Source organism: Anser anser, assembly GCF_964211835.1.
Source record: "Anser anser genome assembly, chromosome: 5".
NCBI classification, from domain to species: domain Eukaryota; kingdom Metazoa; phylum Chordata; class Aves; order Anseriformes; family Anatidae; genus Anser; species Anser anser.
Window position 1 is genome coordinate 58,108,582 of NC_139725.1, and position 27,111 is coordinate 58,135,692.

The window sequence follows — 27,111 nt, forward strand, 5'->3', positions numbered from 1 at the left end:
GTGGTTTTAAACTAAAAGTGGGGAAATTTAGACTAGATGTTAGGAGGAAATTCTTCACTTAGAGGGCGGTGAGGCCCTGGTACAGACCTGGACCAGAGAAGCTGTGGATGCCCCATCCCTGGAAGAGTTCAAGGCCAGGCTGGATGGGGCTGTGGGCAGCCTGGTCTGGTGGGAGGGGTCCCTGCCCATGGCAGGGAGTTGGAACTGGAGATCTTTAAGGTCCCTTCCAACCCAAACCATACTGTGATTCTGTTTGTAGGAAATATAACCACAAAAAAGCTAGCCAATAGTCATGTATTTATGTCTGAACAATAAAGGATGGGGGGAGAGGGGGGGAGGGGGACGAGATGACACACAACACACATGTCCTTCTTCTTCATGTATTTATAGCTCCCTTTCCATGTCAGATTGTAGTTGTAGGTTTGTGTGGCTGGAGACTGCACATAGATGTTTAGCTGAACAGCCCAATTTTCCATCGTTAAAAAATAAGCAGCAGTATCCCAAGAAACCTACCACAGTTAAAAAAACAACCTGAAAGTCAAAACATATGCAGGTGGGGTCAGAAACACAGGAGCCTGTTGACAAAGTGTCAGTGTTTTGCAGATTTATGTCTGTGCTCCTTGCACTCTTTCGAGCTCTGTCTTTACCTATTCCTGCAGTCAGACCCTTGGGTAATACCTTGTTAACAAGGTTGTTTTTCTCCTAACCTTCACTTTCACCGAAGCTGACAGCAGCCTATTGGAGAAAGGTTTTATTGCTGCTTCTTTTCTCTACTGTTCTTTCCTCATCTACTTCATTCAGCTTTTAATAACATAATAGAGAGTATTGCTCTGTGGTCTTTGCTGTCTCAGAGCTCAATTTTAATTGACCTCATTCTTTCACCACCATGGCAGACTCCTACACATGGTGCTGTCCAGGTGGATTTCTTTCTGCGTGCCTAAGTTAAGGGACACTACCTGAGAAACATTTTATGTGAAGGCTGCCTTTCAGGCAGACAAGAACTGCTGTTACAATGGGTTGTCCTTTATTGCAGATATTACATTTTTCTGGTCTCAATTTTTCTGGCGTGATCACAATGTTCTTCATTCAGTCCTGGTATATGTTGTCTGATGTGGTAACTTTGAGTCTTTTCAACAATGACACATAAACTTAGGGAAACTTTGGGGAAATGCTGCATGATTCACATAAATGAAACAGGCCTAGTACTTTTGTCAACAGTCTCTTCAGGGATAATATGAGGAACACAGGCTTCCAGAAGGTCTCTAGAATATTGAAGACTACCATGAGGATGTAGAAATGGAGAATACCTCGAGCTACAAATGATTACACAAACAAGTACACTTCTATTATAACTCAGTTTCTAATTGTTTTGCTATGTCTGCATTCCCTGTACGAAGTAGAATATAGAGATAGACAAGACAGGATGAAAAAAGGATAAGAAAAAACAGGATGAAAAAAAATAAAGATGCATGACTGCACATGCAAATCTGTAAAACTCTGGATTGTAATGGGTGAAAAGTCTCAGATTAGTTTGTAACCATTGCCATCATATTTAGAAACTGTACTGCCATTAAGCAGTCACTTCAGCATAGAGTGGGATACAATCAAACCTTCTGCAAATTTAAGCTGGGGTTTTCAGCTGCAGTTTTCAGAACCAGAAAATGCTAGTGGCGCTATCAGTAATTCATGTGACTTGTTTTATTTTTCATATGGTGAGTTTATTGTGAATTCAGAATACAGACAGTGTTTTAATGATACATATGAAGGCTGTCACATATGCACTCTGGTTTTGGCTGTGCACTTGAGAGAAGCATTAATATAAACAAAGAGGTAAATAATTATGTACATCTCCTTTCCCAGAAAATCTTTGAAGCAATTCCACCAAAATGTGGCAGATCATTCTGTGCATTTATCTATCCAGTAAATATACACATAAAAATTTATTTATCCAAATTTTTATAATTATTCTTTACCACCATGTTTTATTTTGGTACCTTAAAAATGTGAATTAATTTTTTGGTCCTGAATTTATTGATTTATTTTTGACCTCTTATGGCTAAATATGACCCACCACAGTAACCAAAAAATGAGAAGAGAGGAAGGGGTAAAGACTTAGTCTCTCTACACTAGTATTTTGTTTTCATTTTGCATTTTTAAATGACTGTGGAGTATATGCATTACCTTAGCTGAAATAAAGAAAAATAGTTTAGTAAGAAAGCAAAAATAGGTCAGAAATGTCCAAAATCTAAACAGGTAAGTATAATTCTCATAGTACTAGTTTATACTCTGTTTGCAAATAATCTATAATCTAATCATAACTGGAATTGTTTTGAGAAGCATATTTAACAAGTTCCTATGTTGTCATTGAGTCTTTTCAATAGTTTACTTTCATGGTTCAGGCATCTCCTCAGACTTTATTAAAACTATGAACTTCCCTGTATCTGTAGTAGTTGTTGCCTTTGGGGCAGATTTGGATAAAATAGTATTTTTATTACTGCACAGTATAGCACATTCATGTGTATGAAAATTTAGATGTGGTAAATCCTGTTCAGTCAACAGTTTATATAAATATCAACTTTGAGTTTTGTTCAATTTTTGACGACTGGAAAATCAGGAAAACATTTTTTCTCTTTTTCTCTCTCTCTTTTTTTTTCTGTATAGATTATTTTATTTTCACTGAGGGTGTTGAGAGAAGACAGTCTTCATTTGGTTGTATCTCCAGAAATATTAGATTGACTATCTTTTTCTTCCTCCAACAAGATTAGTTCAGTCCTTGCTGAAGATGTAACGATAGTTCGAGAAACTGGAACATTAGATGAGGTCCCATCAATTTCAACTTTTTCACCCTCTGTTGCTTCTTTAGGTGATAAGGTTTCTTGTGCATCAAAAAATACTTCAGGTTTATCTGATGGGCTATCTTCATCTGAGATTCTTCTCTCTTTATGACCTATCTCTTCTTTGTCAACAGTCTTAGCTTTTTTGGAAGGAGACGAGAAACCAAGCTTGGGAAATCTAAACCATCCAGTTTTTTCTGTTTGCTTAGAAGAATCACTAACTGATGTGTCACTTGGTTTCATATCTTCTGGTTTCATTTCTTCTATTTTTTTTACTTCTGTTTTTGAATCTGAGCTTGTTTCATCACCAGAAGATGAAAAGCCAATACTTGGAAGCCAAAATTTGAATCTTCCAGGAGATCTTTTACTATCAGGTTTTTCTTTTTCGTTAGTTATGTATTTTTCCTCATCTTCTAGTGCTTCAGCTACATCCTCATCTTTAGAGAGAGGAGCTGCAGTTATTTCCTCTGGTGACTTATCAGGATGACTCTCCTCAGGTTTACTGGAGGGCTTTACTTCAACGGTAAATGTTTTTAACTTTGGCAAACCTATCACTCTACTAGATTCTTCAGTCTCACTGTGAGGTTTATCACATGGTTTAATCTCAGCACTGCCAGGCCTCTGTACATCTGCTCCAAAGCTTTCACCAGAACATTTCATTGATGCATCTTCCACTGAAGATGGCTGCTGGACTAGCACTTCTAAGTCACTATGTGATTCAGGCAACTTCACCTTGAGCAATGAGAATCCCAAAGTAGCAGTTTTAACTTCAGATGAAAGAATCTCTGATTCTTTCACTATCTCAGTAGTGTAAATTTCACACCTTTCAATAGCAACATGTTCAGGTTCTACTATCTCACTCACTTCTTGGCCTTCTACGTATGACCAATGAATGTCTTGCCCCACATTTGGAAGGGAGGAATCTATGGTAGCAGTCATCTGTGCTGTTTTAACGTCAGGTTCGGTCAGAGTTAGAATTTTGCTTTTTGCTTTTTGAATATTGCCCTCTAGAATCTCTGGTGTTTCTTCGGGGACAGCAGAACTTGCTTGCAGATGCACCACTTCAATGTCAGAAATAGTTCTTTTTTGATCCAGTACTACTTTTGACACTGAAACATCAGCTTCAGTTGGGAGAGCTTTGAAAGTTAATCTCGGTATTTTTAGCTTGGGAATTTTTATATTTACTTCCGGGCCATCTTGTGATTTGTCCATTGTTTCCTCTGTTATTCTAGCAGATGAGTCCATATGATCTCGAGTTGGACTTGTCAGGCCAATGGATCCTTCTAATTTTTGAAACTGCATTTCTGCTGTGCCTATTTCAGTTTCAGACACTGAAATAGCTTCTGACTTTGGCAAATTGATATCATCTTCTAAACCCTTTACTTCTGAGTGCAACACTCCGAACTTTGGAATCTTAAACTTGTATGCTTTAATTTTACTTGTTTCTGCTCTGTCTTCTACTTGCTCTTCCACATTTGCAGACATGTCCTTTTCAACACTTTTTTTCACTTGAAATTTCATTTCAGGATCTACTCTGGCAATTTTAACATCCATTTTCACACCTGGAACTTCTACCTTTATATCTTCCAGCTTAGCTACAACATCTGTTGTAGACCATTCACACGTGGGCCATTTTAACTCACTGTCTTTTCCTGTAATTTTCATCTCACCTGTCTTTATCTTTCCTGTATTAATCACTGCCCCATGATTTTGAATGTCTATCTCTCCCTTTGAAAGGCTAACATCTGCTCTGTCCTGTGTTCCGTCCAGAGTAATTTCAGCTGATGATGTTTTAAATTCTGCACTTGAAGCCTCTAGTTCAGTGGTACTTTCAACCTTTGGGATCTCTGTATCCTGTGATTTGACTTTATGCTCTTGAAGAGACAGAGTACATATAGGGAGCTTACTTGGTGAACTGCTGTCTCTGTCAATTTTTGAAGCACTTACTTCTGGTTTAGATAATTCTGTTGAAGACACTATGAATTCTGAAGCGTGCATTTTTTGTCCTTCAGCACCACGCTTAACTATGTCTGCATATGTTTCAGTTTTTGGAATATTCACTCTACTATCTGTTCTTTCTGCAGATAATGAAGTATCTCCTTCCATCTTTGGCAAGCTAACACCAGAACCCTTCACAGATTCTCCTGATTTTTGAATCCCTTCTTTTCCAATAGTAATTTCAGCAACTGCATGTGGTAATGAGAAGGTATCTTCAGGAATAGTTGTTTCAGTATGTACTTTGGCAGAGGGAATGCCTGCCTGAGTTTTTTCCAGACTTCTTTCAACATCAGCATCACCTTTTTTTTCCTTTAAGGATGTCCGGCCAAATGCAGGTATTCTGAATTTTGGCATTTTAAACCATCCCTGTTGTTCTTCAGTCTGAGCTTCTTCAGCTTTAATTTCATGTTCTTTTAATTTGACTTCTTTCTCCTCAGGGCTCTCAGTATCTTCCTCTGTCATTGGTTCAGACACTGTCTTGGGGCTTACGTCTACCTTTGGAGCTTCAGTGCCAGCTGTCAGAACTTGAGGTGTTTTTGCTTTACAAGCATAAATCCCTAATCCAAGATCTGGTGTATCAGATGTAAATTCTGATGCTGGCACTCCCACAGCAATGTCAGCAATTTCTGTTGTCATTTTTAGCTGGGGTAGCTCAGCTTCTATTTTTGGAGAGCTGATCTCTGACTCTGGGCCTTTCCCTTTTGTTAGGGAGATTCCAAACTTTGGCTTCTGGTATTTGGGCATTTTAATCTTCCCATCAGGACCTTCCACTTTCATCTTTCTTTCATCCATAACTAATGATCCTTCAGTTGCTGTTTCAGGGCTCCTCAGTTCAATTGCAGTTTCTCCTTTGGAGTACTTAATACCTGTTTTTTGAATGAAATCCTCATCAGAACTTGGTTTTAGGACAACCTGTTGAAAACTCCCCTCTGAGGCAGGCACAGCAGCATCAATCTTTGCTGAGATGGCTCCCTTGTCAGTCTGGGAGGCTCCAATTTCTGTTTTGGAAAACTCTAACGTAGGGATCTTAGCTGCAGCTGGTTTTATGCTGATTTGTGCCCCTTCTTCTGTCCTTTTGGAATGACTTCTTTCTATATCAGGTATCTGTATTGAATCATCTCCATCTTTTTGTGTTTTAGGAATAGTAGCACCAGCTTCAACTTTTGGTGAGTGTGTCTGCGATTTGGGAACCTTGATCTTGGAAAGTGAAATTTTAGGCATGACAAACTGAGGCTTTTTAATTGGACTTTTCTGTTCATCTTTTCCTGCAGATATTTCCAGATCAAGGGCTGGCTTAGGACCTTGGTCATCAGTTGCGGTTCCTCCTACTTCTGTGTCTATTCTGCCTGACTTTACAGCAAGTTTATTATCTTCCAAAATTGCTCCAGAATCCGGCTTAACAGTTGTTTCCTTCTTTGGGGACCAATTGAAGGATGGAAGTTTGAATTTTGGCATTTTGAAATGTCCTTCTTTCTCTTCTCCATCTCCATCTGCATGCTTTATTTCCTCTTTAATTTTTAGTGCTGTATCTGAATCCTGAATATCACTGTCTGTCTTTGGGATAGAAATGTCACCTGATGGGAGGTGAACATCAACTTCTGGTGCCTTATTGTCAGTTTTGGTTGTTTTGAATTTAGGGCTGGATGTTTCTGTTCCTGCACCACATTCCACCTCTAAATTTGGTGCTTCCATGGCAACATCAGATATTTCTATTGTTGCTTTTAGTTGGGGAACTATGGCTTCTGATTTGGATTGGCTGACCTCCTTTTCTGACCCTTTCCCTTTAGAATGTGTCATGCCAAACTTTGGCATTTGGAATTTAGACAATTTTGTTTTCCCTTCAGAACCTTCGGCTTTTATTTCTACACCCCCCACATCAATTTCACTTTCAGCACTTGTCTCAGAACTCTTCACCTCAAAGGAGCCTTTAGCCATCATCTTAGTATCCGAGGTAGAGAGGCTGGCATCATCAACAGCTGATTTCAATGTTAAGCCATCTTTTTCACATACAGGAAGTATGACCTCACCTGTAGGCATGCTAGTATCCACTTCTATTTTGGGAGCTTTGACGTCTGATTTGGAAAATTCCAAAGTTGGAACTCTAACTTTTGGCATTTTAACACCCATTTCTGCCCTTTCTCCACTACTCTCTTTCTCAGATTCCTGTACTGAAACATCTCCATCTTTTTCTTGTTTGGGATCACAAACATCAGTTTCTAGTATGGGCAGAGACACCTGGACTTTTTGACCCTTTGCTTTAGACAGTGAGATCTTTGGCATGATAAATTGGGACTTCTTGTTTTTTCCCTTTTCACCATCTTTTTCTGTTGCTGTATCCAATTCCATATGAAGGTGTTGATTCTCAGGGATAATTAGTGTTAACTTAGATTCTGTGTCTCCGGATGAAATAGACACATTGGATTCTTCCAGATGTCCCTCAGCTTCAGAAGGAGCAATAGCTTCTTTCTTTGGGGACCAACTAAATGAAGGTAGTTTGAATTTTGACATTTTAAATTTGCTTTCTTTCTCCTCAGTGTCCTTCTCTCCTGAAATTAATTCCTGTTCTGTCTTGCACTTTGGGCCATGGATTTCCATTTCTAATTCTGGCATGGTATCTTCTGTTGATGGGAGACTGATATTCAACTTTGCTGCATCCGTAACACATTCGGGTGAAGGCTTTTGTAACTTGACACCTAATTCTGCATCAGGAATCTGAGATGGATATTCAATATCAATATCAAACATATCAGATGTTATCTTTTCCTTGCCAATTTCAGATTCCACTTTGGAAACAATGTCACTTTCTGATGGCTTTCCCTTAGACCAAGAAATTCCAAATTTTGGTTTTCGGAATTTAGGTATTTTAACTGTATATTCTGTGTGTCCAAGACATATTTCAGCTGTTGCTGTTTTCATTTCTGGCTTCATAATTCCTTCCTCCCAAGAACCATCTTCATGCAAAATTTCAAAATCTGTTACTGAAACATTCATATCAGCAAGAGATGATATTTTTGATTCAGATTCTTCAATATTCATTTGATATTTAGTAAGAGTTACATCCCCCTTTGATAAGGGTGAATCCTGCTCAAATTTAGAAGAACTAATATCAACCTTTGAGAAACCCAAGCTAGGAATTCTAAACTTACTACTTTTAGGAGCATTATCTCCCTTAATATCAGGAAATACATTAGAATCAAGACTGCCAGAAATCACTGCAGGAGATGCCTCTGTTACAGAATAACAACTAGATTCTGATTCAGAAACTTCCATAACAGACTTACTCTGTAGATGCTGCTTAGAACTTTTAGGAAGTGAAACCTTAGGAATTCTAAATAAAGAAGTCTTAGATTTAGTAACAGCCTCCTCCTTCACAGAGGATGTACCAAGACCAACATCAATACCAGCCGCTTGGATCTCGGCCCCGGGCAGGGTCACCTCAACGTCGGCGGTTCCTGAGGGCGTCGTCACTTGGGGCTCCTTGAGGCTCACGTCCACATCGGCGGCCACGGTGCCCTTGGCCTCTCTGCTGCTGGACCAGCCAAAGGAAGGCATGCCGAACTTGGGCATTTTGAACTTGCCGTCCTTGGCCTTCGTGGCCTCCTTCTCTGGGGCTTTTGCTTCCCCTTCGAGGGCGAGCGCCGCCTCGGGCGCCTGCAGCTCGACGCTGGCCTTTGGAAGGGTGACGTCGACGGATGGCAGGCTGATGTCCACCTTGGGAGCTTTGATGTCAGCTTTGGGCATTTTGAGGGAGGGCTTTTCCAGCTTCCAGCCAGCCCCTTCGGTCTTGGCACCGGCAACGTCAGCTTTGAGGCCCAGTGCAGGGCCTTCCCCTGCCACCGTCACGGTGCCGGAGGGCAGGTCGACCTCAGCGGTGGGCAGGCTGACCTCGCCTTCGGGCCCTTCAGCCTTGGGCGCCGACACTCCGAATTTGGGCTTGTCGAACTTGGGCATCTTAAACTTCCCTTTGAGGCCCGTGGCTTCTAGCTCGGCTCCGTCGAGCGAGCCTTCGGCGGAGGGCACTTTCACGTCTACCTCGGGTGCCTGGAGGTCAAGGGAGCCTTCCACGGAGGGCAGCTTGATGTCGGGCGCCGAGATGCTGATGTCGACGGCGCCGGCCTTGACCTCTGCCTCTGGCAGGCTGGCCTCGACTTTGGGCAGGCTGACGTCCGCCTCGACTTTGGGAGCCTTGACGGTCGGCTTGGAGAAGGCCACACTGGGCACCTTGACTTTTTGCATGTGTATTTTCATGCCGCTGCCCTCCACTTTGCCGGCAGCCATGTCCAGGCTGCCTTCGGCGTCGGGGCCGTGCAGGGTGAGCTCGCCCTCCGGGATTTCGGCCTGGGCTTTGGGCACAGAGATCTCGCCCTTTGGCAGGCTGACCTGCACGTGGGGCGCTTTGACTTTGGGCAGCTTGATGCTGGGCATCTTGACGTCGGGCATTTTGAAGCGTCCTTTCTCGCCGTCTCCGCCGGCGGCTGTCTCGATGGTCACGTCAACGCCGGGAGCTTGGATCTCGGCCCCGGGCAGGGTCACCTCAACGTCGGCGGTTCCCGAGGGCGCCGTCACTTGGGGCTCCTTGAGGCTCACGTCCACATCGGCGGCCACGGTGCCCTTGGCCTCTCTGCTGCTGGACCAGCCAAAGGAAGGCATGCCGAACTTGGGCATTTTGAACTTGCCGTCCTTGGCCTTCGTGGCCTCCTTCTCTGGGGCTTTTGCTTCCCCTTCGAGGGCGAGCGCCGCCTCGGGCGCCTGCAGCTCGACGCTGGCCTTTGGAAGGGTGACGTCGACGGAGGGCAGGCTGATGTCCACCTTGGGAGCTTTGATGTCAGCTTTGGGCATTTTGAGGGAGGGCTTTTCCAGCTTCCAGCCAGCCCCTTCGGTCTTGGCACCGGCAACGTCAGCTTTGAGGCCCAGTGCAGGGCCTTCCCCTGCCACCGTCACGGTGCCGGAGGGCAGGTCGACCTCAGCGGTGGGCAGGCTGACCTCGCCTTCGGGCCCTTCCGCCTTGGGCGCCGACACTCCGAATTTGGGCTTGTCGAACTTGGGCATCTTAAACTTCCCTTTGAGGCCCGTGGCTTCCAGCTCAGCTCCGTTGAGCGAGCCTTCGGCGGAGGGCACTTTCACGTCTACCTCGGGTGCCTGGAGGTCAAGGGAGCCTTCTACGGAGGGCAGCTTGATGTCGGGCGCCGAGATGCTGATGTCGACGGCGCCGGCCTTGACCTCTGCCTCTGGCAGGCTGGCCTCGACTTTGGGCAGGCTGACTTCCGCCTCGACTTTGGGAGCCTTGACGGTCGGCTTGGAGAAGGCCACGCTGGGCACCTTGACTTTTGGCATGTGTATTTTCATGCCGCTGCCCTCCACTTTGCCGGCAGCCACGTCCAGGCTGCCTTCGGCGTCGGGGCCGTGCAGGGTGAGCTCGCCCTCCGGGATTTCGGCCTGGGCTTTGGGCACGGAGATCTCGCCCTTTGGCAGGCTGACCTGCACGTGGGGCGCTTTGACTTTGGGCAGCTTGACGCTGGGCATCTTGACGTCGGGCATTTTGAAGCGTCCTTTCTCGCCGTCTCCGCCGGCGGCTGTCTCGATGGTCACGTCGACGCCGGGAGCTTGGATCTCGGCCCCGGGCAGGGTCACCTCAACGTCAGCGGTTCCCGAGGGCGCCGTCACTTGGGGCTCCTTGAGGCTCACGTCCACATCGGCGGCCACGGTGCCCTTGGCCTCTCTGCTGCTGGACCAGCCAAAGGAAGGCATGCCGAACTTGGGCATTTTGAACTTGCCGTCCTTGGCCTTCGTGGCCTCCTTCTCTGGGGCTTTTGCTTCCCCTTCGAGGGCGAGCGCCGCCTCGGGCGCCTGCAGCTCGACGCTGGCCTTTGGAAGGGTGATGTCGACGGAGGGCAGGCTGATGTCCACCTTGGGAGCTTTGATGTCAGCTTTGGGCATTTTGAGGGAGGGCTTTTCCAGCTTCCAGCCAGCCCCTTCGGTCTTGGCACCGGCAACGTCAGCTTTGAGGCCCAGTGCAGGGCCTTCCCCTGCCACCGTCACGGTGCCGGAGGGCAGGTCGACCTCAGCGGTGGGCAGGCTGACCTCGCCTTCGGGCCCTTCCGCCTTGGGCGCCGACACTCCGAATTTGGGCTTGTCGAACTTGGGCATCTTAAACTTCCCTTTGAGGCCCGTGGCTTCCAGCTCGGCTCCGTCGAGCGAGCCTTCGGCGGAGGGCACTTTCACGTCTACCTCAGGTGCCTGGAGGTCAAGGGAGCCTTCCACGGAGGGCAGCTTGATGTCGGGCGCCGAGATGCTGATGTCGACGGCGCCGGCCTTGACCTCTGCCTCTGGCAGGCTGGCCTCGACTTTGGGCAGGCTGACGTCCGCCTCGACTTTGGGAGCCTTGACGGTCGGCTTGGAGAAGGCCACACTGGGCACCTTGACTTTTTGCATGTGTATTTTCATGCCGCTGCCCTCCACTTTGCCGGCAGCCATGTCCAGGCTGCCTTCGGCGTCGGGGCCGTGCAGGGTGAGCTCGCCCTCCGGGATTTCGGCCTGGGCTTTGGGCACAGAGATCTCGCCCTTTGGCAGGCTGACCTGCACGTGGGGCGCTTTGACTTTGGGCAGCTTGATGCTGGGCATCTTGACGTCGGGCATTTTGAAGCGTCCTTTCTCGCCGTCTCCGCCGGCGGCTGTCTCGATGGTCACGTCAACGCCGGGAGCTTGGATCTCGGCCCCGGGCAGGGTCACCTCAACGTCGGCGGTTCCCGAGGGCGCCGTCACTTGGGGCTCCTTGAGGCTCATGTCCACATCGGCGGCCACGGTGCCCTTGGCCTCTCTGCTGCTGGACCAGCCAAAGGAAGGCATGCCGAACTTGGGCATTTTGAACTTGCCGTCCTTGGCCTTCGTGGCCTCCTTCTCTGGGGCTTTTGCTTCCCCTTCGAGGGCGAGCGCCGCCTCGGGCGCCTGCAGCTCGACGCTGGCCTTTGGAAGGGTGACGTCGACGGATGGCAGGCTGATGTCCACCTTGGGAGCTTTGATGTCAGCTTTGGGCATTTTGAGGGAGGGCTTTTCCAGCTTCCAGCCAGCCCCTTCGGTCTTGGCACCGGCAACGTCAGCTTTGAGGCCCAGTGCAGGGCCTTCCCCTGCCACCGTCACGGTGCCGGAGGGCAGGTCGACCTCAGCGGTGGGCAGGCTGACCTCGCCTTCGGGCCCTTCAGCCTTGGGCGCCGACACTCCGAATTTGGGCTTGTCGAACTTGGGCATCTTAAACTTCCCTTTGAGGCCCGTGGCTTCCAGCTCGGCTCCGTCGAGCGAGCCTTCGGCGGAGGGCACTTTCACGTCTACCTCGGGTGCCTGGAGGTCAAGGGAGCCTTCCACGGAGGGCAGCTTGATGTCGGGCGCCGAGATGCTGATGTCGACGGCGCCGGCCTTGACCTCTGCCTCTGGCAGGCTGGCCTCGACTTTGGGCAGGCTGACGTCCGCCTCGACTTTGGGAGCCTTGACGGTCGGCTTGGAGAAGGCCACGCTGGGCACCTTGACTTTTGGCATGTGTATTTTCATGCCGCTGCCCTCCACTTTGCCGGCAGCCACGTCCAGGCTGCCTTCGGCGTCGGGGCCGTGCAGGGTGAGCTCGCCCTCCGGGATTTCGGCCTGGGCTTTGGGCACGGAGATCTCGCCCTTTGGCAGGCTGACCTGCACGTGGGGCGCTTTGACTTTGGGCAGCTTGACGCTGGGCATCTTGACGTCGGGCATTTTGAAGCGTCCTTTCTCGCCGTCTCCGCCGGCGGCTGTCTCGATGGTCACGTCGACGCCGGGAGCTTGGATCTCGGCCCCGGGCAGGGTCACCTCAACGTCGGCGGTTCCCGAGGGCGCCGTCACTTGGGGCTCCTTGAGGCTCACGTCCACATCGGCGGCCACGGTGCCCTTGGCCTCTCTGCTGCTGGACCAGCCAAAGGAAGGCATGCCGAACTTGGGCATTTTGAACTTGCCGTCCTTGGCCTTCGTGGCCTCCTTCTCTGGGGCTTTTGCTTCCCCTTCGAGGGCGAGCGCCGCCTCGGGCGCCTGCAGCTCGACGCTGGCCTTTGGAAGGGTGACGTCGACGGAGGGCAGGCTGATGTCCACCTTGGGAGCTTTGATGTCAGCTTTGGGCATTTTGAGGGAGGGCTTTTCCAGCTTCCAGCCAGCCCCTTCGGTCTTGGCACCGGCAACGTCAGCTTTGAGGCCCAGTGCAGGGCCTTCCCCTGCCACCGTCACGGTGCCGGAGGGCAGGTCGACCTCAGCGGTGGGCAGGCTGACCTCGCCTTCGGGCCCTTCCGCCTTGGGCGCCGACACTCCGAATTTGGGCTTGTCGAACTTGGGCATCTTAAACTTCCCTTTGAGGCCCGTGGCTTCCAGCTCGGCTCCGTCGAGCGAGCCTTCGGCGGAGGGCACTTTCACGTCTACCTCGGGTGCCTGGAGGTCAAGGGAGCCTTCTACGGAGGGCAGCTTGATGTCGGGCGCCGAGATGCTGATGTCGACGGCGCCGGCCTTGACCTCTGCCTCTGGCAGGCTGGCCTCGACTTTGGGCAGGCTGACGTCCGCCTCGACTTTGGGAGCCTTGACGGTCGGTTTGGAGAAGGCCACGCTGGGCACCTTGACTTTTGGCATGTGTATTTTCATGCCGCTGCCCTCCACTTTGCCGGCAGCCACGTCCAGGCTGCCTTCGGCGTCGGGGCCGTGCAGGGTGAGCTCGCCCTCCGGGATTTCGGCCTGGGCTTTGGGCACGGAGATCTCGCCCTTTGGCAGGCTGACCTGCACGTGGGGCGCTTTGACTTTGGGCAGCTTGACGCTGGGCATCTTGACGTCGGGCATTTTGAAGCGTCCTTTCTCGCCGTCTCCGCCGGCGGCTGTCTCGATGGTCACGTCGACGCCGGGAGCTTGGATCTCGGCCCCGGGCAGGGTCACCTCAACGTCGGCGGTTCCCGAGGGCGCCGTCACTTGGGGCTCCTTGAGGCTCACGTCCACATCGGCGGCCACGGTGCCCTTGGCCTCTCTGCTGCTGGACCAGCCAAAGGAAGGCATGCCGAACTTGGGCATTTTGAACTTGCCGTCCTTGGCCTTCGTGGCCTCCTTCTCTGGGGCTTTTGCTTCCCCTTCGAGGGCGAGCGCCGCCTCGGGCGCCTGCAGCTCGACGCTGGCCTTTGGAAGGGTGACGTCGACGGAGGGCAGGCTGATGTCCACCTTGGGAGCTTTGATGTCAGCTTTGGGCATTTTGAGGGAGGGCTTTTCCAGCTTCCAGCCAGCCCCTTCGGTCTTGGCACCGGCAACGTCAGCTTTGAGGCCCAGTGCAGGGCCTTCCCCTGCCACCGTCACGGTGCCGGAGGGCAGGTCGACCTCAGCGGTGGGCAGGCTGACCTCGCCTTCGGGCCCTTCCGTCTTGGGCGCCGACACTCCGAATTTGGGCTTGTCGAACTTGGGCATCTTAAACTTCCCTTTGAGGCCCGTGGCTTCCAGCTCGGCTCCGTCGAGCGAGCCTTCGGCGGAGGGCACTTTCACGTCTACCTCGGGTGCCTGGAGGTCAAGGGAGCCTTCTACGGAGGGCAGCTTGATGTCGGGCGCCGAGATGCTGATGTCGACGGCGCCGGCCTTGACCTCTGCCTCTGGCAGGCTGGCCTCGACTTTGGGCAGGCTGACGTCCGCCTCGACTTTGGGAGCCTTGACGGTCGGCTTGGAGAAGGCCACGCTGGGCACCTTGACTTTTGGCATGTGTATTTTCATGCCGCTGCCCTCCACTTTGCCGGCAGCCACGTCCAGGCTGCCTTCGGCGTCGGGGCCGTGCAGGGTGAGCTCGCCCTCCGGGATTTCGGCCTGGGCTTTGGGCACGGAGATCTCGCCCTTTGGCAGGCTGACCTGCACGTGGGGCGCTTTGACTTTGGGCAGCTTGACGCTGGGCATCTTGACGTCGGGCATTTTGAAGCGTCCTTTCTCGCCGTCTCCGCCGGCGGCTGTCTCGATGGTCACGTCGACGCCGGGAGCTTGGATCTCGGCCCCGGGCAGGGTCACCTCAACGTCGGCGGTTCCCGAGGGCGCCGTCACTTGGGGCTCCTTGAGGCTCACGTCCACATCGGCGGCCACGGTGCCCTTGGCCTCTCTGCTGCTGGACCAGCCAAAGGAAGGCATGCCGAACTTGGGCATTTTGAACTTGCCGTCCTTGGCCTTCGTGGCCTCCTTCTCTGGGGCTTTTGCTTCCCCTTCGAGGGCGAGCGCCGCCTCGGGCGCCTGCAGCTCGACGCTGGCCTTTGGAAGGGTGACGTCGACGGAGGGCAGGCTGATGTCCACCTTGGGAGCTTTGATGTCAGCTTTGGGCATTTTGAGGGAGGGCTTTTCCAGCTTCCAGCCAGCCCCTTCGGTCTTGGCACCGGCAACGTCAGCTTTGAGGCCCAGTGCAGGGCCTTCCCCTGCCACCGTCACGGTGCCGGAGGGCAGGTCGACCTCAGCGGTGGGCAGGCTGACCTCGCCTTCGGGCCCTTCCGCCTTGGGCGCCGACACTCCGAATTTGGGCTTGTCGAACTTGGGCATCTTAAACTTCCCTTTGAGGCCCGTGGCTTCCAGCTCGGCTCCGTCGAGCGAGCCTTCGGCGGAGGGCACTTTCACGTCTACCTCGGGTGCCTGGAGGTCAAGGGAGCCTTCCACGGAGGGCAGCTTGATGTCGGGCGCCGAGATGCTGATGTCGACGGCGCCGGCCTTGACCTCTGCCTCTGGCAGGCTGGCCTCGACTTTGGGCAGGCTGACGTCCGCCTCGACTTTGGGAGCCTTGACGGTCGGCTTGGAGAAGGCCACACTGGGCACCTTGACTTTTTGCATGTGTATTTTCATGCCGCTGCCCTCCACTTTGCCGGCAGCCATGTCCAGGCTGCCTTCGGCGTCGGGGCCGTGCAGGGTGAGCTCGCCCTCCGGGATTTCGGCCTGGGCTTTGGGCACAGAGATCTCGCCCTTTGGCAGGCTGACCTGCACGTGGGGCGCTTTGACTTTGGGCAGCTTGATGCTGGGCATCTTGACGTCGGGCATTTTGAAGCGTCCTTTCTCGCCGTCTCCGCCGGCGGCTGTCTCGATGGTCACGTCAACGCCGGGAGCTTGGATCTCGGCCCCGGGCAGGGTCACCTCAACGTCGGCGGTTCCCGAGGGCGCCGTCACTTGGGGCTCCTTGAGGCTCACGTCCACATCGGCGGCCACGGTGCCCTTGGCCTCTCTGCTGCTGGACCAGCCAAAGGAAGGCATGCCGAACTTGGGCATTTTGAACTTGCCGTCCTTGGCCTTCGTGGCCTCCTTCTCTGGGGCTTTTGCTTCCCCTTCGAGGGCGAGCGCCGCCTCGGGCGCCTGCAGCTCGACGCTGGCCTTTGGAAGGGTGACGTCGACGGAGGGCAGGCTGATGTCCACCTTGGGAGCTTTGATGTCAGCTTTGGGCATTTTGAGGGAGGGCTTTTCCAGCTTCCAGCCAGCCCCTTCGGTCTTGGCACCGGCAACGTCAGCTTTGAGGCCCAGTGCAGGGCCTTCCCCTGCCACCGTCACGGTGCCGGAGGGCAGGTCGACCTCAGCGGTGGGCAGGCTGACCTCGCCTTCGGGCCCTTCCACCTTGGGCGCCGACACTCCGAATTTGGGCTTGTCGAACTTGGGCATCTTAAACTTCCCTTTGAGGCCCGTGGCTTCCAGCTCGGCTCCGTCGAGCGAGCCTTCGGCGGAGGGCACTTTCACGTCTACCTCGGGTGCCTGGAGGTCAAGGGAGCCTTCTACGGAGGGCAGCTTGATGTCGGGCGCCGAGATGCTGATGTCGACGGCGCCGGCCTTGACCTCTGCCTCTGGCAGGCTGGCCTCGACTTTGGGCAGGCTGACGTCCGCCTCGACTTTGGGAGCCTTGACGGTCGGCTTGGAGAAGGCCACGCTGGGCACCTTGACTTTTGGCATGTGTATTTTCATGCCGCTGCCCTCCACTTTGCCGGCAGCCACGTCCAGGCTGCCTTCGGCGTCGGGGCCGTGCAGGGTGAGCTCGCCCTCCGGGATTTCGGCCTGGGCTTTGGGCACGGAGATCTCGCCCTTTGGCAGGCTGACCTGCACGTGGGGCGCTTTGACTTTGGGCAGCTTGACGCTGGGCATCTTGACGTCGGGCATTTTGAAGCGTCCTTTCTCGCCGTCTCCGCCGGCGGCTGTCTCGATGGTCACGTCGACGCCGGGAGCTTGGATCTCGGCCCCGGGCAGGGTCACCTCAACGTCGGCGGTTCCCGAGGGCGCCGTCACTTGGGGCTCCTTGAGGCTCACGTCCACATCGGCGGCCACGGTGCCCTTGGCCTCTCTGCTGCTGGACCAGCCAAAGGAAGGCATGCCGAACTTGGGCATTTTGAACTTGCCGTCCTTGGCCTTCGTGGCCTCCTTCTCTGGGGCTTTTGCTTCCCCTTCGAGGGCGAGCGCCGCCTCGGGCGCCTGCAGCTCGACGCTGGCCTTTGGAAGGGTGACGTCGACGGAGGGCAGGCTGATGTCCACCTTGGGAGCTTTGATGTCAGCTTTGGGCATTTTGAGGGAGGGCTTTTCCAGCTTCCAGCCAGCCCCTTCGGTCTTGGCACCGGCAACGTCAGCTTTGAGGCCCAGTGCAGGGCCTTCCCCTGCCACCGTCACGGTGCCGGAGGGCAGGTCGACCTCAGCGGTGGGCAGGCTGACCTCGCCTTCGGGCCCTTCCACCTTGGGCGCCGACACTCCGAATTTGGGCTTGTCGAACTTGGGCATCTTAAACTTCCCTTTGAGGCCCGTGGCTTCCAGCTCGGCTCCGTCGAGCGAGCCTTCGGCGGAGGGCACTTTCACGTCTACCTCGGGTGCCTGGAGGTCAAGGGAGCCTTCTACGGAGGGCAGCTTGATGTCGGGCGCCGAGATGCTGATGTCGACGGCGCCGGCCTTGACCTCTGCCTCTGGCAGGCTGGCCTCGACTTTGGGCAGGCTGACGTCCGCCTCGACTTTGGGAGCCTTGACGGTCGGCTTGGAGAAGGCCACGCTGGGCACCTTGACTTTTGGCATGTGTATTTTCATGCCGCTGCCCTCCACTTTGCCGGCAGCCACGTCCAGGCTGCCTTCGGCGTCGGGGCCGTGCAGGGTGAGCTCGCCCTCCGGGATTTCGGCCTGGGCTTTGGGCACGGAGATCTCGCCCTTTGGCAGGCTGACCTGCACGTGGGGCGCTTTGACTTTGGGCAGCTTGACGCTGGGCATCTTGACGTCGGGCATTTTGAAGCGTCCTTTCTCGCCGTCTCCGCCGGCGGCTGTCTCGATGGTCACGTCGACGCCGGGAGCTTGGATCTCGGCCCCGGGCAGGGTCACCTCAACGTCGGCGGTTCCCGAGGGCGCCGTCACTTGGGGCTCCTTGAGGCTCACGTCCACATCGGCGGCCACGGTGCCCTTGGCCTCTCTGCTGCTGGACCAGCCAAAGGAAGGCATGCCGAACTTGGGCATTTTGAACTTGCCGTCCTTGGCCTTCGTGGCCTCCTTCTCTGGGGCTTTTGCTTCCCCTTCGAGGGCGAGCGCCGCCTCGGGCGCCTGCAGCTCGACGCTGGCCTTTGGAAGGGTGACGTCGACGGAGGGCAGGCTGATGTCCACCTTGGGAGCTTTGATGTCAGCTTTGGGCATTTTGAGGGAGGGCTTTTCCAGCTTCCAGCCAGCCCCTTCGGTCTTGGCACCGGCAACGTCAGCTTTGAGGCCCAGTGCAGGGCCTTCCCCTGCCACCGTCACGGTGCCGGAGGGCAGGTCGACCTCAGCGGTGGGCAGGCTGACCTCGCCTTCGGGCCCTTCCACCTTGGGCGCCGACACTCCGAATTTGGGCTTGTCGAACTTGGGCATCTTAAACTTCCCTTTGAGGCCCGTGGCTTCCAGCTCGGCTCCGTCGAGCGAGCCTTCGGCGGAGGGCACTTTCACGTCTACCTCGGGTGCCTGGAGGTCAAGGGAGCCTTCTACGGAGGGCAGCTTGATGTCGGGCGCCGAGATGCTGATGTCGACGGCGCCGGCCTTGACCTCTGCCTCTGGCAGGCTGGCCTCGACTTTGGGCAGGCTGACGTCCGCCTCGACTTTGGGAGCCTTGACGGTCGGCTTGGAGAAGGCCACGCTGGGCACCTTGACTTTTGGCATGTGTATTTTCATGCCGCTGCCCTCCACTTTGCCGGCAGCCACGTCCAGGCTGCCTTCGGCGTCGGGGCCGTGCAGGGTGAGCTCGCCCTCCGGGATTTCGGCCTGGGCTTTGGGCACGGAGATCTCGCCCTTTGGCAGGCTGACCTGCACGTGGGGCGCTTTGACTTTGGGCAGCTTGACGCTGGGCATCTTGACGTCGGGCATTTTGAAGCGTCCTTTCTCGCCGTCTCCGCCGGCGGCTGTCTCGATGGTCACGTCGACGCCGGGAGCTTGGATCTCGGCCCCGGGCAGGGTCACCTCAACGTCGGCGGTTCCCGAGGGCGCCGTCACTTGGGGCTCCTTGAGGCTCACGTCCACATCGGCGGCCACGGTGCCCTTGGCCTCTCTGCTGCTGGACCAGCCAAAGGAAGGCATGCCGAACTTGGGCATTTTGAACTTGCCGTCCTTGGCCTTCGTGGCCTCCTTCTCTGGGGCTTTTGCTTCCCCTTCGAGGGCGAGCGCCGCCTCGGGCGCCTGCAGCTCGACGCTGGCCTTTGGAAGGGTGACGTCGACGGAGGGCAGGCTGATGTCCACCTTGGGAGCTTTGATGTCAGCTTTGGGCATTTTGAGGGAGGGCTTTTCCAGCTTCCAGCCAGCCCCTTCGGTCTTGGCACCGGCAACGTCAGCTTTGAGGCCCAGTGCAGGGCCTTCCCCTGCCACCGTCACGGTGCCGGAGGGCAGGTCGACCTCAGCGGTGGGCAGGCTGACCTCGCCTTCGGGCCCTTCCGCCTTGGGCGCCGACACTCCGAATTTGGGCTTGTCGAACTTGGGCATCTTAAACTTCCCTTTGAGGCCCGTGGCTTCCAGCTCGGCTCCGTCGAGCGAGCCTTCGGCGGAGGGCACTTTCACGTCTACCTCGGGTGCCTGGAGGTCAAGGGAGCCTTCCACGGAGGGCAGCTTGATGTCGGGCGCCGAGATGCTGATGTCGACGGCGCCGGCCTTGACCTCTGCCTCTGGCAGGCTGGCCTCGACTTTGGGCAGGCTGACGTCCGCCTCGACTTTGGGAGCCTTGACGGTCGGCTTGGAGAAGGCCACGCTGGGCACCTTGACTTTTGGCATGTGTATTTTCATGCCGCTGCCCTCCACTTTGCCGGCAGCCACGTCCAGGCTGCCTTCGGCGTCGGGGCCGTGCAGGGTGAGCTCGCCCTCCGGGATTTCGGCCTGGGCTTTGGGCACGGAGATCTCGCCCTTTGGCAGGCTGACCTGCACGTGGGGCGCTTTGACTTTGGGCAGCTTGACGCTGGGCATCTTGACGTCGGGCATTTTGAAGCGTCCTTTCTCGCCGTCTCCGCCGGCGGCTGTCTCGATGGTCACGTCGACGCCGGGAGCTTGGATCTCGGCCCCGGGCAGGGTCACCTCAACGTCGGCGGTTCCCGAGGGCGCCGTCACTTGGGGCTCCTTGAGGCTCACGTCCACATCGGCGGCCACGGTGCCCTTGGCCTCTCTGCTGCTGGACCAGCCAAAGGAAGGCATGCCGAACTTGGGCATTTTGAACTTGCCGTCCTTGGCCTTCGTGGCCTCCTTCTCCGGGGCTTTTGCTTCCCCTTCGAGGGCGAGCGCCGCCTCGGGCGCCTGCAGCTCGACGCTGGCCTTTGGAAGGGTGACGTCGACGGAGGGCAGGCTGATGTCCACCTTGGGAGCTTTGATGTCAGCTTTGGGCATTTTGAGGGAGGGCTTTTCCAGCTTCCAGCCAGCCCCTTCGGTCTTGGCACCGGCAACGTCAGCTTTGAGGCCCAGTGCAGGGCCTTCCCCTGCCACCGTCACGGTGCCGGAGGGCAGGTCGACCTCAGCGGTGGGCAGGCTGACCTCGCCTTCGGGCCCTTCCGCCTTGGGCGCCGACACTCCGAATTTGGGCTTGTCGAACTTGGGCATCTTAAACTTCCCTTTGAGGCCCGTGGCTTCCAGCTCGGCTCCGTCGAGCGAGCCTTCGGCGGAGGGCACTTTCACGTCTACCTCGGGTGCCTGGAGGTCAAGGGAGCCTTCCACGGAGGGCAGCTTGATGTCGGGCGCCGAGATGCTGATGTCGACGGCACCGGCCTTGACCTCTGCCTCTGGCAGGCTGGCCTCGACTTTGGGCAGGCTGACGTCCGCCTCGACTTTGGGAGCCTTGACGGTCGGCTTGGAGAAGGCCACGCTGGGCACCTTGACTTTTGGCATGTGTATTTTCATGCCGCTGCCCTCCACTTTGCCGGCAGCCACGTCCAGGCTGCCTTCGGCGTCGGGGCCGTGCAGGGTGAGCTCGCCCTCCGGGATTTCGGCCTGGGCTTTGGGCACGGAGATCTCGCCCTTTGGCAGGCTGACCTGCACGTGGGGCGCTTTGACTTTGGGCAGCTTGACGCTGGGCATCTTGACGTCGGGCATTTTGAAGCGTCCTTTCTCGCCGTCTCCGCCGGCGGCTGTCTCGATGGTCACGTCGACGCCGGGAGCTTGGATCTCGGCCCCGGGCAGGGTCACCTCAACGTCGGCGGTTCCCGAGGGCGCCGTCACTTGGGGCTCCTTGAGGCTCACGTCCACATCGGCGGCCACGGTGCCCTTGGCCTCTCTGCTGCTGGACCAGCCAAAGGAAGGCATGCCGAACTTGGGCATTTTGAACTTGCCGTCCTTGGCCTTCGTGGCCTCCTTCTCCGGGGCTTTTGCTTCCCCTTCGAGGGCGAGCGCCGCCTCGGGCGCCTGCAGCTCGACGCTGGCCTTTGGAAGGGTGACGTCGACGGAGGGCAGGCTGATGTCCACCTTGGGAGCTTTGATGTCAGCTTTGGGCATTTTGAGGGAGGGCTTTTCCAGCTTCCAGCCAGCCCCTTCGGTCTTGGCACCGGCAACGTCAGCTTTGAGGCCCAGTGCAGGGCCTTCCCCTGCCACCGTCATGGTGCCGGAGGGCAGGTCGACCTCAGCGGTGGGCAGGCTGACCTCGCCTTCGGGCCCTTCCGCCTTGGGCGCCGACACTCCGAATTTGGGCTTGTCGAACTTGGGCATCTTAAACTTCCCTTTGAGGCCCGTGGCTTCCAGCTCGGCTCCGTCGAGCGAGCCTTCGGCGGAGGGCACTTTCACGTCTACCTCGGGTGCCTGGAGGTCAAGGGAGCCTTCCACGGAGGGCAGCTTGATGTCGGGCGCCGAGATGCTGATGTCGACGGCGCCGGCCTTGACCTCTGCCTCTGGCAGGCTGGCCTCGACTTTGGGAGCCTTGACGGTCGGCTTGGAGAAGGCCACGCTGGGCACCTTGACTTTTGGCATGTGTATTTTCATGCCGCTGCCCTCCACTTTGCCGGCAGCCACGTCCAGGCTGCCTTCGGCGTCGGGGCCGTGCAGGGTGAGCTCGCCCTCCGGGATTTCGGCCTGGGCTTTGGGCACGGAGATCTCGCCCTTTGGCAGGCTGACCTGCACGTGGGGCGCTTTGACTTTGGGCAGCTTGACGCTGGGCATCTTGACGTCGGGCATTTTGAAGCGTCCTTTCTCGCCGTCTCCGCCGGCGGCTGTCTCGATGGTCACGTCGACGCCGGGAGCTTGGATCTCGGCCCCGGGCAGGGTCACCTCAACGTCGGCGGTTCCCGAGGGCGCCGTCACTTGGGGCTCCTTGAGGCTCACGTCCACATCGGCGGCCACGGTGCCCTTGGCCTCTCTGCTGCTGGACCAGCCAAAGGAAGGCATGCCGAACTTGGGCATTTTGAACTTGCCGTCCTTGGCCTTCGTGGCCTCCTTCTCCGGGGCTTTTGCTTCCCCTTCGAGGGCGAGCGCCGCCTCGGGCGCCTGCAGCTCGACGCTGGCCTTTGGAAGGGTGACGTCGACGGAGGGCAGGCTGATGTCCACCTTGGGAGCTTTGATGTCAGCTTTGGGCATTTTGAGGGAGGGCTTTTCCAGCTTCCAGCCAGCCCCTTCGGTCTTGGCACCGGCAACGTCAGCTTTGAGGCCCAGTGCAGGGCCTTCCCCTGCCACCGTCACGGTGCCGGAGGGCAGGTCGACCTCAGCGGTGGGCAGGCTGACCTCGCCTTCGGGCCCTTCCGCCTTGGGCGCCGACACTCCGAATTTGGGCTTGTCGAACTTGGGCATCTTAAACTTCCCTTTGAGGCCCGTGGCTTCCAGCTCGGCTCCGTCGAGCGAGCCTTCGGCGGAGGGCACTTTCACGTCTACCTCGGGTGCCTGGAGGTCAAGGGAGCCTTCCACGGAGGGCAGCTTGATGTCGGGCGCCGAGATGCTGATGTCGACGGCGCCGGCCTTGACCTCTGCCTCTGGCAGGCTGGCCTCGACTTTGGGAGCCTTGACGGTTGGCTTGGAGAAGGCCACGCTGGGCACCTTGACTTTTGGCATGTGTATTTTCATGCCGCTGCCCTCCACTTTGCCGGCAGCCACGTCCAGGCTGCCTTCGGCGTCGGGGCCGTGCAGGGTGAGCTCGCCCTCCGGGATTTCGGCCTGGGCTTTGGGCACGGAGATCTCGCCCTTTGGCAGGCTGACCTGCACGTGGGGCGCTTTGACTTTGGGCAGCTTGACGCTGGGCATCTTGACGTCGGGCATTTTGAAGCGTCCTTTCTCGCCGTCTCCGCCGGCGGCTGTCTCGATGGTCACGTCGACGCCAGGAGCTTGGATCTCGGCCCCGGGCAGGGTCACCTCAACGTCGGCGGTTCCCGAGGGCGCCGTCACTTGGGGCTCCTTGAGGCTCACGTCCACATCGGCGGCCACGGTGCCCTTGGCCTCTCTGCTGCTGGACCAGCCAAAGGAAGGCATGCCGAACTTGGGCATTTTGAACTTGCCGTCCTTGGCCTTCGTGGCCTCCTTCTCCGGGGCTTTTGCTTCCCCTTCGAGGGCGAGCGCCGCCTCGGGCGCCTGCAGCTCGACGCTGGCCTTTGGAAGGGTGACGTCGACGGAGGGCAGGCTGATGTCCACCTTGGGAGCTTTGATGTCAGCTTTGGGCATTTTGAGGGAGGGCTTTTCCAGCTTCCAGCCAGCCCCTTCGGTCTTGGCACCGGCAACGTCAGCTTTGAGGCCCAGTGCAGGGCCTTCCCCTGCCACCGTCACGGTGCCGGAGGGCAGGTCGACCTCAGCGGTGGGCAGGCTGACCTCGCCTTCGGGCCCTTCCGCCTTGGGCGCCGACACTCCGAATTTGGGCTTGTCGAACTTGGGCATCTTAAACTTCCCTTTGAGGCCCGTGGCTTCCAGCTCGGCTCCGTCGAGCGAGCCTTCGGCGGAGGGCACTTTCACGTCTACCTCGGGTGCCTGGAGGTCAAGGGAGCCTTCCACAGAGGGCAGCTTGATGTCGGGCGCCGAGATGCTGATGTCGACGGCGCCGGCCTTGACCTCTGCCTCTGGCAGGCTGGCCTCGACTTTGGGCAGGCTGACGTCCGCCTCGACTTTGGGAGCCTTGATACTGGGCATCTTGACGTCGGGCATTTTGAAGCGTCCTTTCTCGCCGTCTCCGCCGGCGGCTGTCTCGATGGTCACGTCGACGCCGGGAGCTTGGATCTCGGCCCCGGGCAGGGTCACCTCAACTTCGGCGGTTCCCGAGGGAGCCGTCACTTGGGGCTCCTTGAGGCTCACGTCCACATCGGCGGCCACGGTGCCCTTGGCCTCTCTGCTGCTGGACCAGCCAAAGGAAGGCATGCCGAACTTGGGCATTTTGAACTTGCCGTCCTTGGCCTTTGTGGCCTCCTTCTCTGGGGCTTTTGCTTCCCCTTCGAGGGCAAGCGCCGCCTCAGATGCCTGCAGCTCGACGCTGGCCTTTGGAAGGGTGACGTCGACGGAGGGCAGGCTGATGTCCACCTTGGGAGCTTTGATGTCAGCTTTGAGGGAGGCTTTTTTCTCCAGAACTTCCTGTGCTGTCATTGTAACAGTGGTTTTTCCTTTTTTTGCTTCTGAACGTTCATTTTCTGATTTGTTTACATCAGTTTTGTATTTTGTTATTTCTATGTTTTCTTTTGGAATCTCTGTGTCTTGTTTAAATAATCCTTTTTTTGTTAATTTTATCTTTTTTTCTTTCATTTTTATTTCTCTTTCGTCTTTTGGTTTTCCTATTTGAGACATAGATTCTTCTGTTTTCTTGGATTGTGTACTGGGTTCACCCATTTTTACTTCAATATCTGGTTTTGTAGGCAGTATTTGTCCAGTTATTTTTTCCAAATGCATGTCTGGCGATGACTTTTTTATATGTTGCTTTTTTAATGTTGATAATTCATCTCCTACTGTCTGTTCGATATTTTTTTCACTTATTTTTTCTTTGGATATTCCTATTTCCATTTCAGCACTTGGAACATTCATATCTTCTCCTGATATGCTCATTTCCATTTTTGCACCTTCTTTTAGGGATGGCACCTTTGCTTCTTTGTCCCTTAACTGACTGTAAGGTTCCCCTGTCTCATCCTTTGCAGTTGCCCAGGTAAATGTAGGCAGTTTAAACTTTGGTAGTCTGAATTTGCTTTCTTTTCCTTCCGTATCCTTTTCACCTGTCTTCATGCCAATGTCCATCTTCAAGTCTTTATCACTTGTGGGCATATCATCCTCTGTCTGTGCCTTTTTAACAATATCATCTGATTCAACTGTGCTGTCTTCTCTTGATATTTTAATGTCAGCTTTAGGTATTTTGGCAATCTTGAATGATGGTATTTGCATTTTCAAAGTAGATTCTTCTGATTCTGCATCAGGTATGTGAGTTTTCACTTCTAACTTCCTGCCTACCTCTGTAATTTCATCAGCTGTTGTTTCTGGTACAGAACGCGGAACATCGCTTTCTGGTTTGGTTAAAGTGTTCTCAGTCTCTGGCTCTTTTCTTTTGGGCACTGAAATCTCAGATTTTGTTTTCTGAATTTTTAGTATTTGTGTGTCATCTTCCATTTGCTTTTCTTCTGTTTCCAGTATGTCAGGTGTGTGTAATTCTGCTTTAGCAGTGCCTATTTCTAGACCTCTTACCTGTATGGATCCTTTTGCTGCATGATCCATTATGTCTATGTTAATTCCACTTTCTCCTTCTGTTTTACCAGCTGTTCCTTTCTGTTTCTTTTTCCGTGATTTTGATGAGGCTTGTGGTAGTTGTTTAGTTGGGCTTTTTTTCAGATCTGCTGCTTCTGAACTGGGCTTCAGTACCTGTGTTGTTACAGCTGGTCCTTCAGGTACAGTAATCTTCAATGCTGATTTCTTTTCCTTTTCTGTTTTAATGCTTATTTCAACTTCAGGGCATTTTTTTTCATGAGTGGGAATACCGTTTTTCATATCTTTTAAGTCTTTTGTTAAAGTTTCATGTAACTCCTCTGTTTTCATTTCATAAGCAGGAGATGTGGTATATTCAACAGTCAGTATTTCAGGACTTTCCATGCTGATATCTTCTTTATGTATCTTTTGTCTTTCAGATAGCAGTGTAGCTTTTATTTCTTTTTTTTGCTTGTCTTGAGATTCTGCTTTGGATCTGTGCATTTTGAATCCAATACTAGGGAACTTCAGTTTCTTTTGGCTTCCTTTTTTTTCTTTAATATGAACGTCTTGTTGAAATTGAGACTCTGTGTCTGTGCTTGTAGGGGAAATATCCTGTATAGCAGGCTCATATGCATCAGATGTACTATGAGATCTTCTGTGTCCCAATATCTTTTTATTTTTAATTGACTGGAATTTTGGCCATGACAGTCTATCTTTTTTAGGTCTCTTGCTTCTTCCTACCCTTTGGTTTACAATTAATGTTTCCCTGTCTTCTTCTGAAATAGTTTTTCCTGAAATACGCAGCGTTTCTTCAGGAATGCTTTCACTGAGTTCTTTTTCCTGAAAGAACAAATATAGTTGGTAGATTAAGAGTAAACTAAATATAGATGCAAGACAAAATAAAATATAGACAATAAAATATATACTATAAAATATGTAGAGAAATGAGCTTTGTATTCACATTATCTACTTCTTAAATTAAAAAATCCTGAAAATGGAGGATGTAATTCAGGCAGAAATTACATAAAATAAATAGATTATATGACAGTAATATGTGGACTTGTGAAAGTCTACCATCTTTGCAAGACATCTCTGTATTGCTGTATAAATATATGTATATATGAAGAGAAAATACGCAAAAATAATTTTGAATGTGGTGAAGACCTGTGAGCAGATCCTGTCTATGGAGATATCAGGGATTAAACATATTTTTATGATAATATTTCATTGCTGA

At 54.1% G+C, this 27,111-nt stretch overlaps 1 protein-coding gene across 4 annotated transcripts in view; it reads right to left on the reverse strand.

The window, feature by feature from the left end:
- Positions 1–1,696: 1,696 nt before the first annotated feature.
- Positions 1,697–27,111, reverse strand: part of AHNAK2 (AHNAK nucleoprotein 2) — a 75,710-nt gene continuing 50,295 nt past the window's right edge. For all 4 annotated transcript variants that reach the window (XM_083836733.1, XM_083836732.1, XM_083836734.1 and 1 more), the window contains exon 7: positions 1,697–26,717. In XM_083836733.1, the coding sequence (XP_083692859.1) occupies positions 2,703–26,717 (24,015 nt within the window). In that variant the 3' untranslated portion in view covers positions 1,697–2,702. The remainder of the gene's footprint in view (positions 26,718–27,111) is intronic.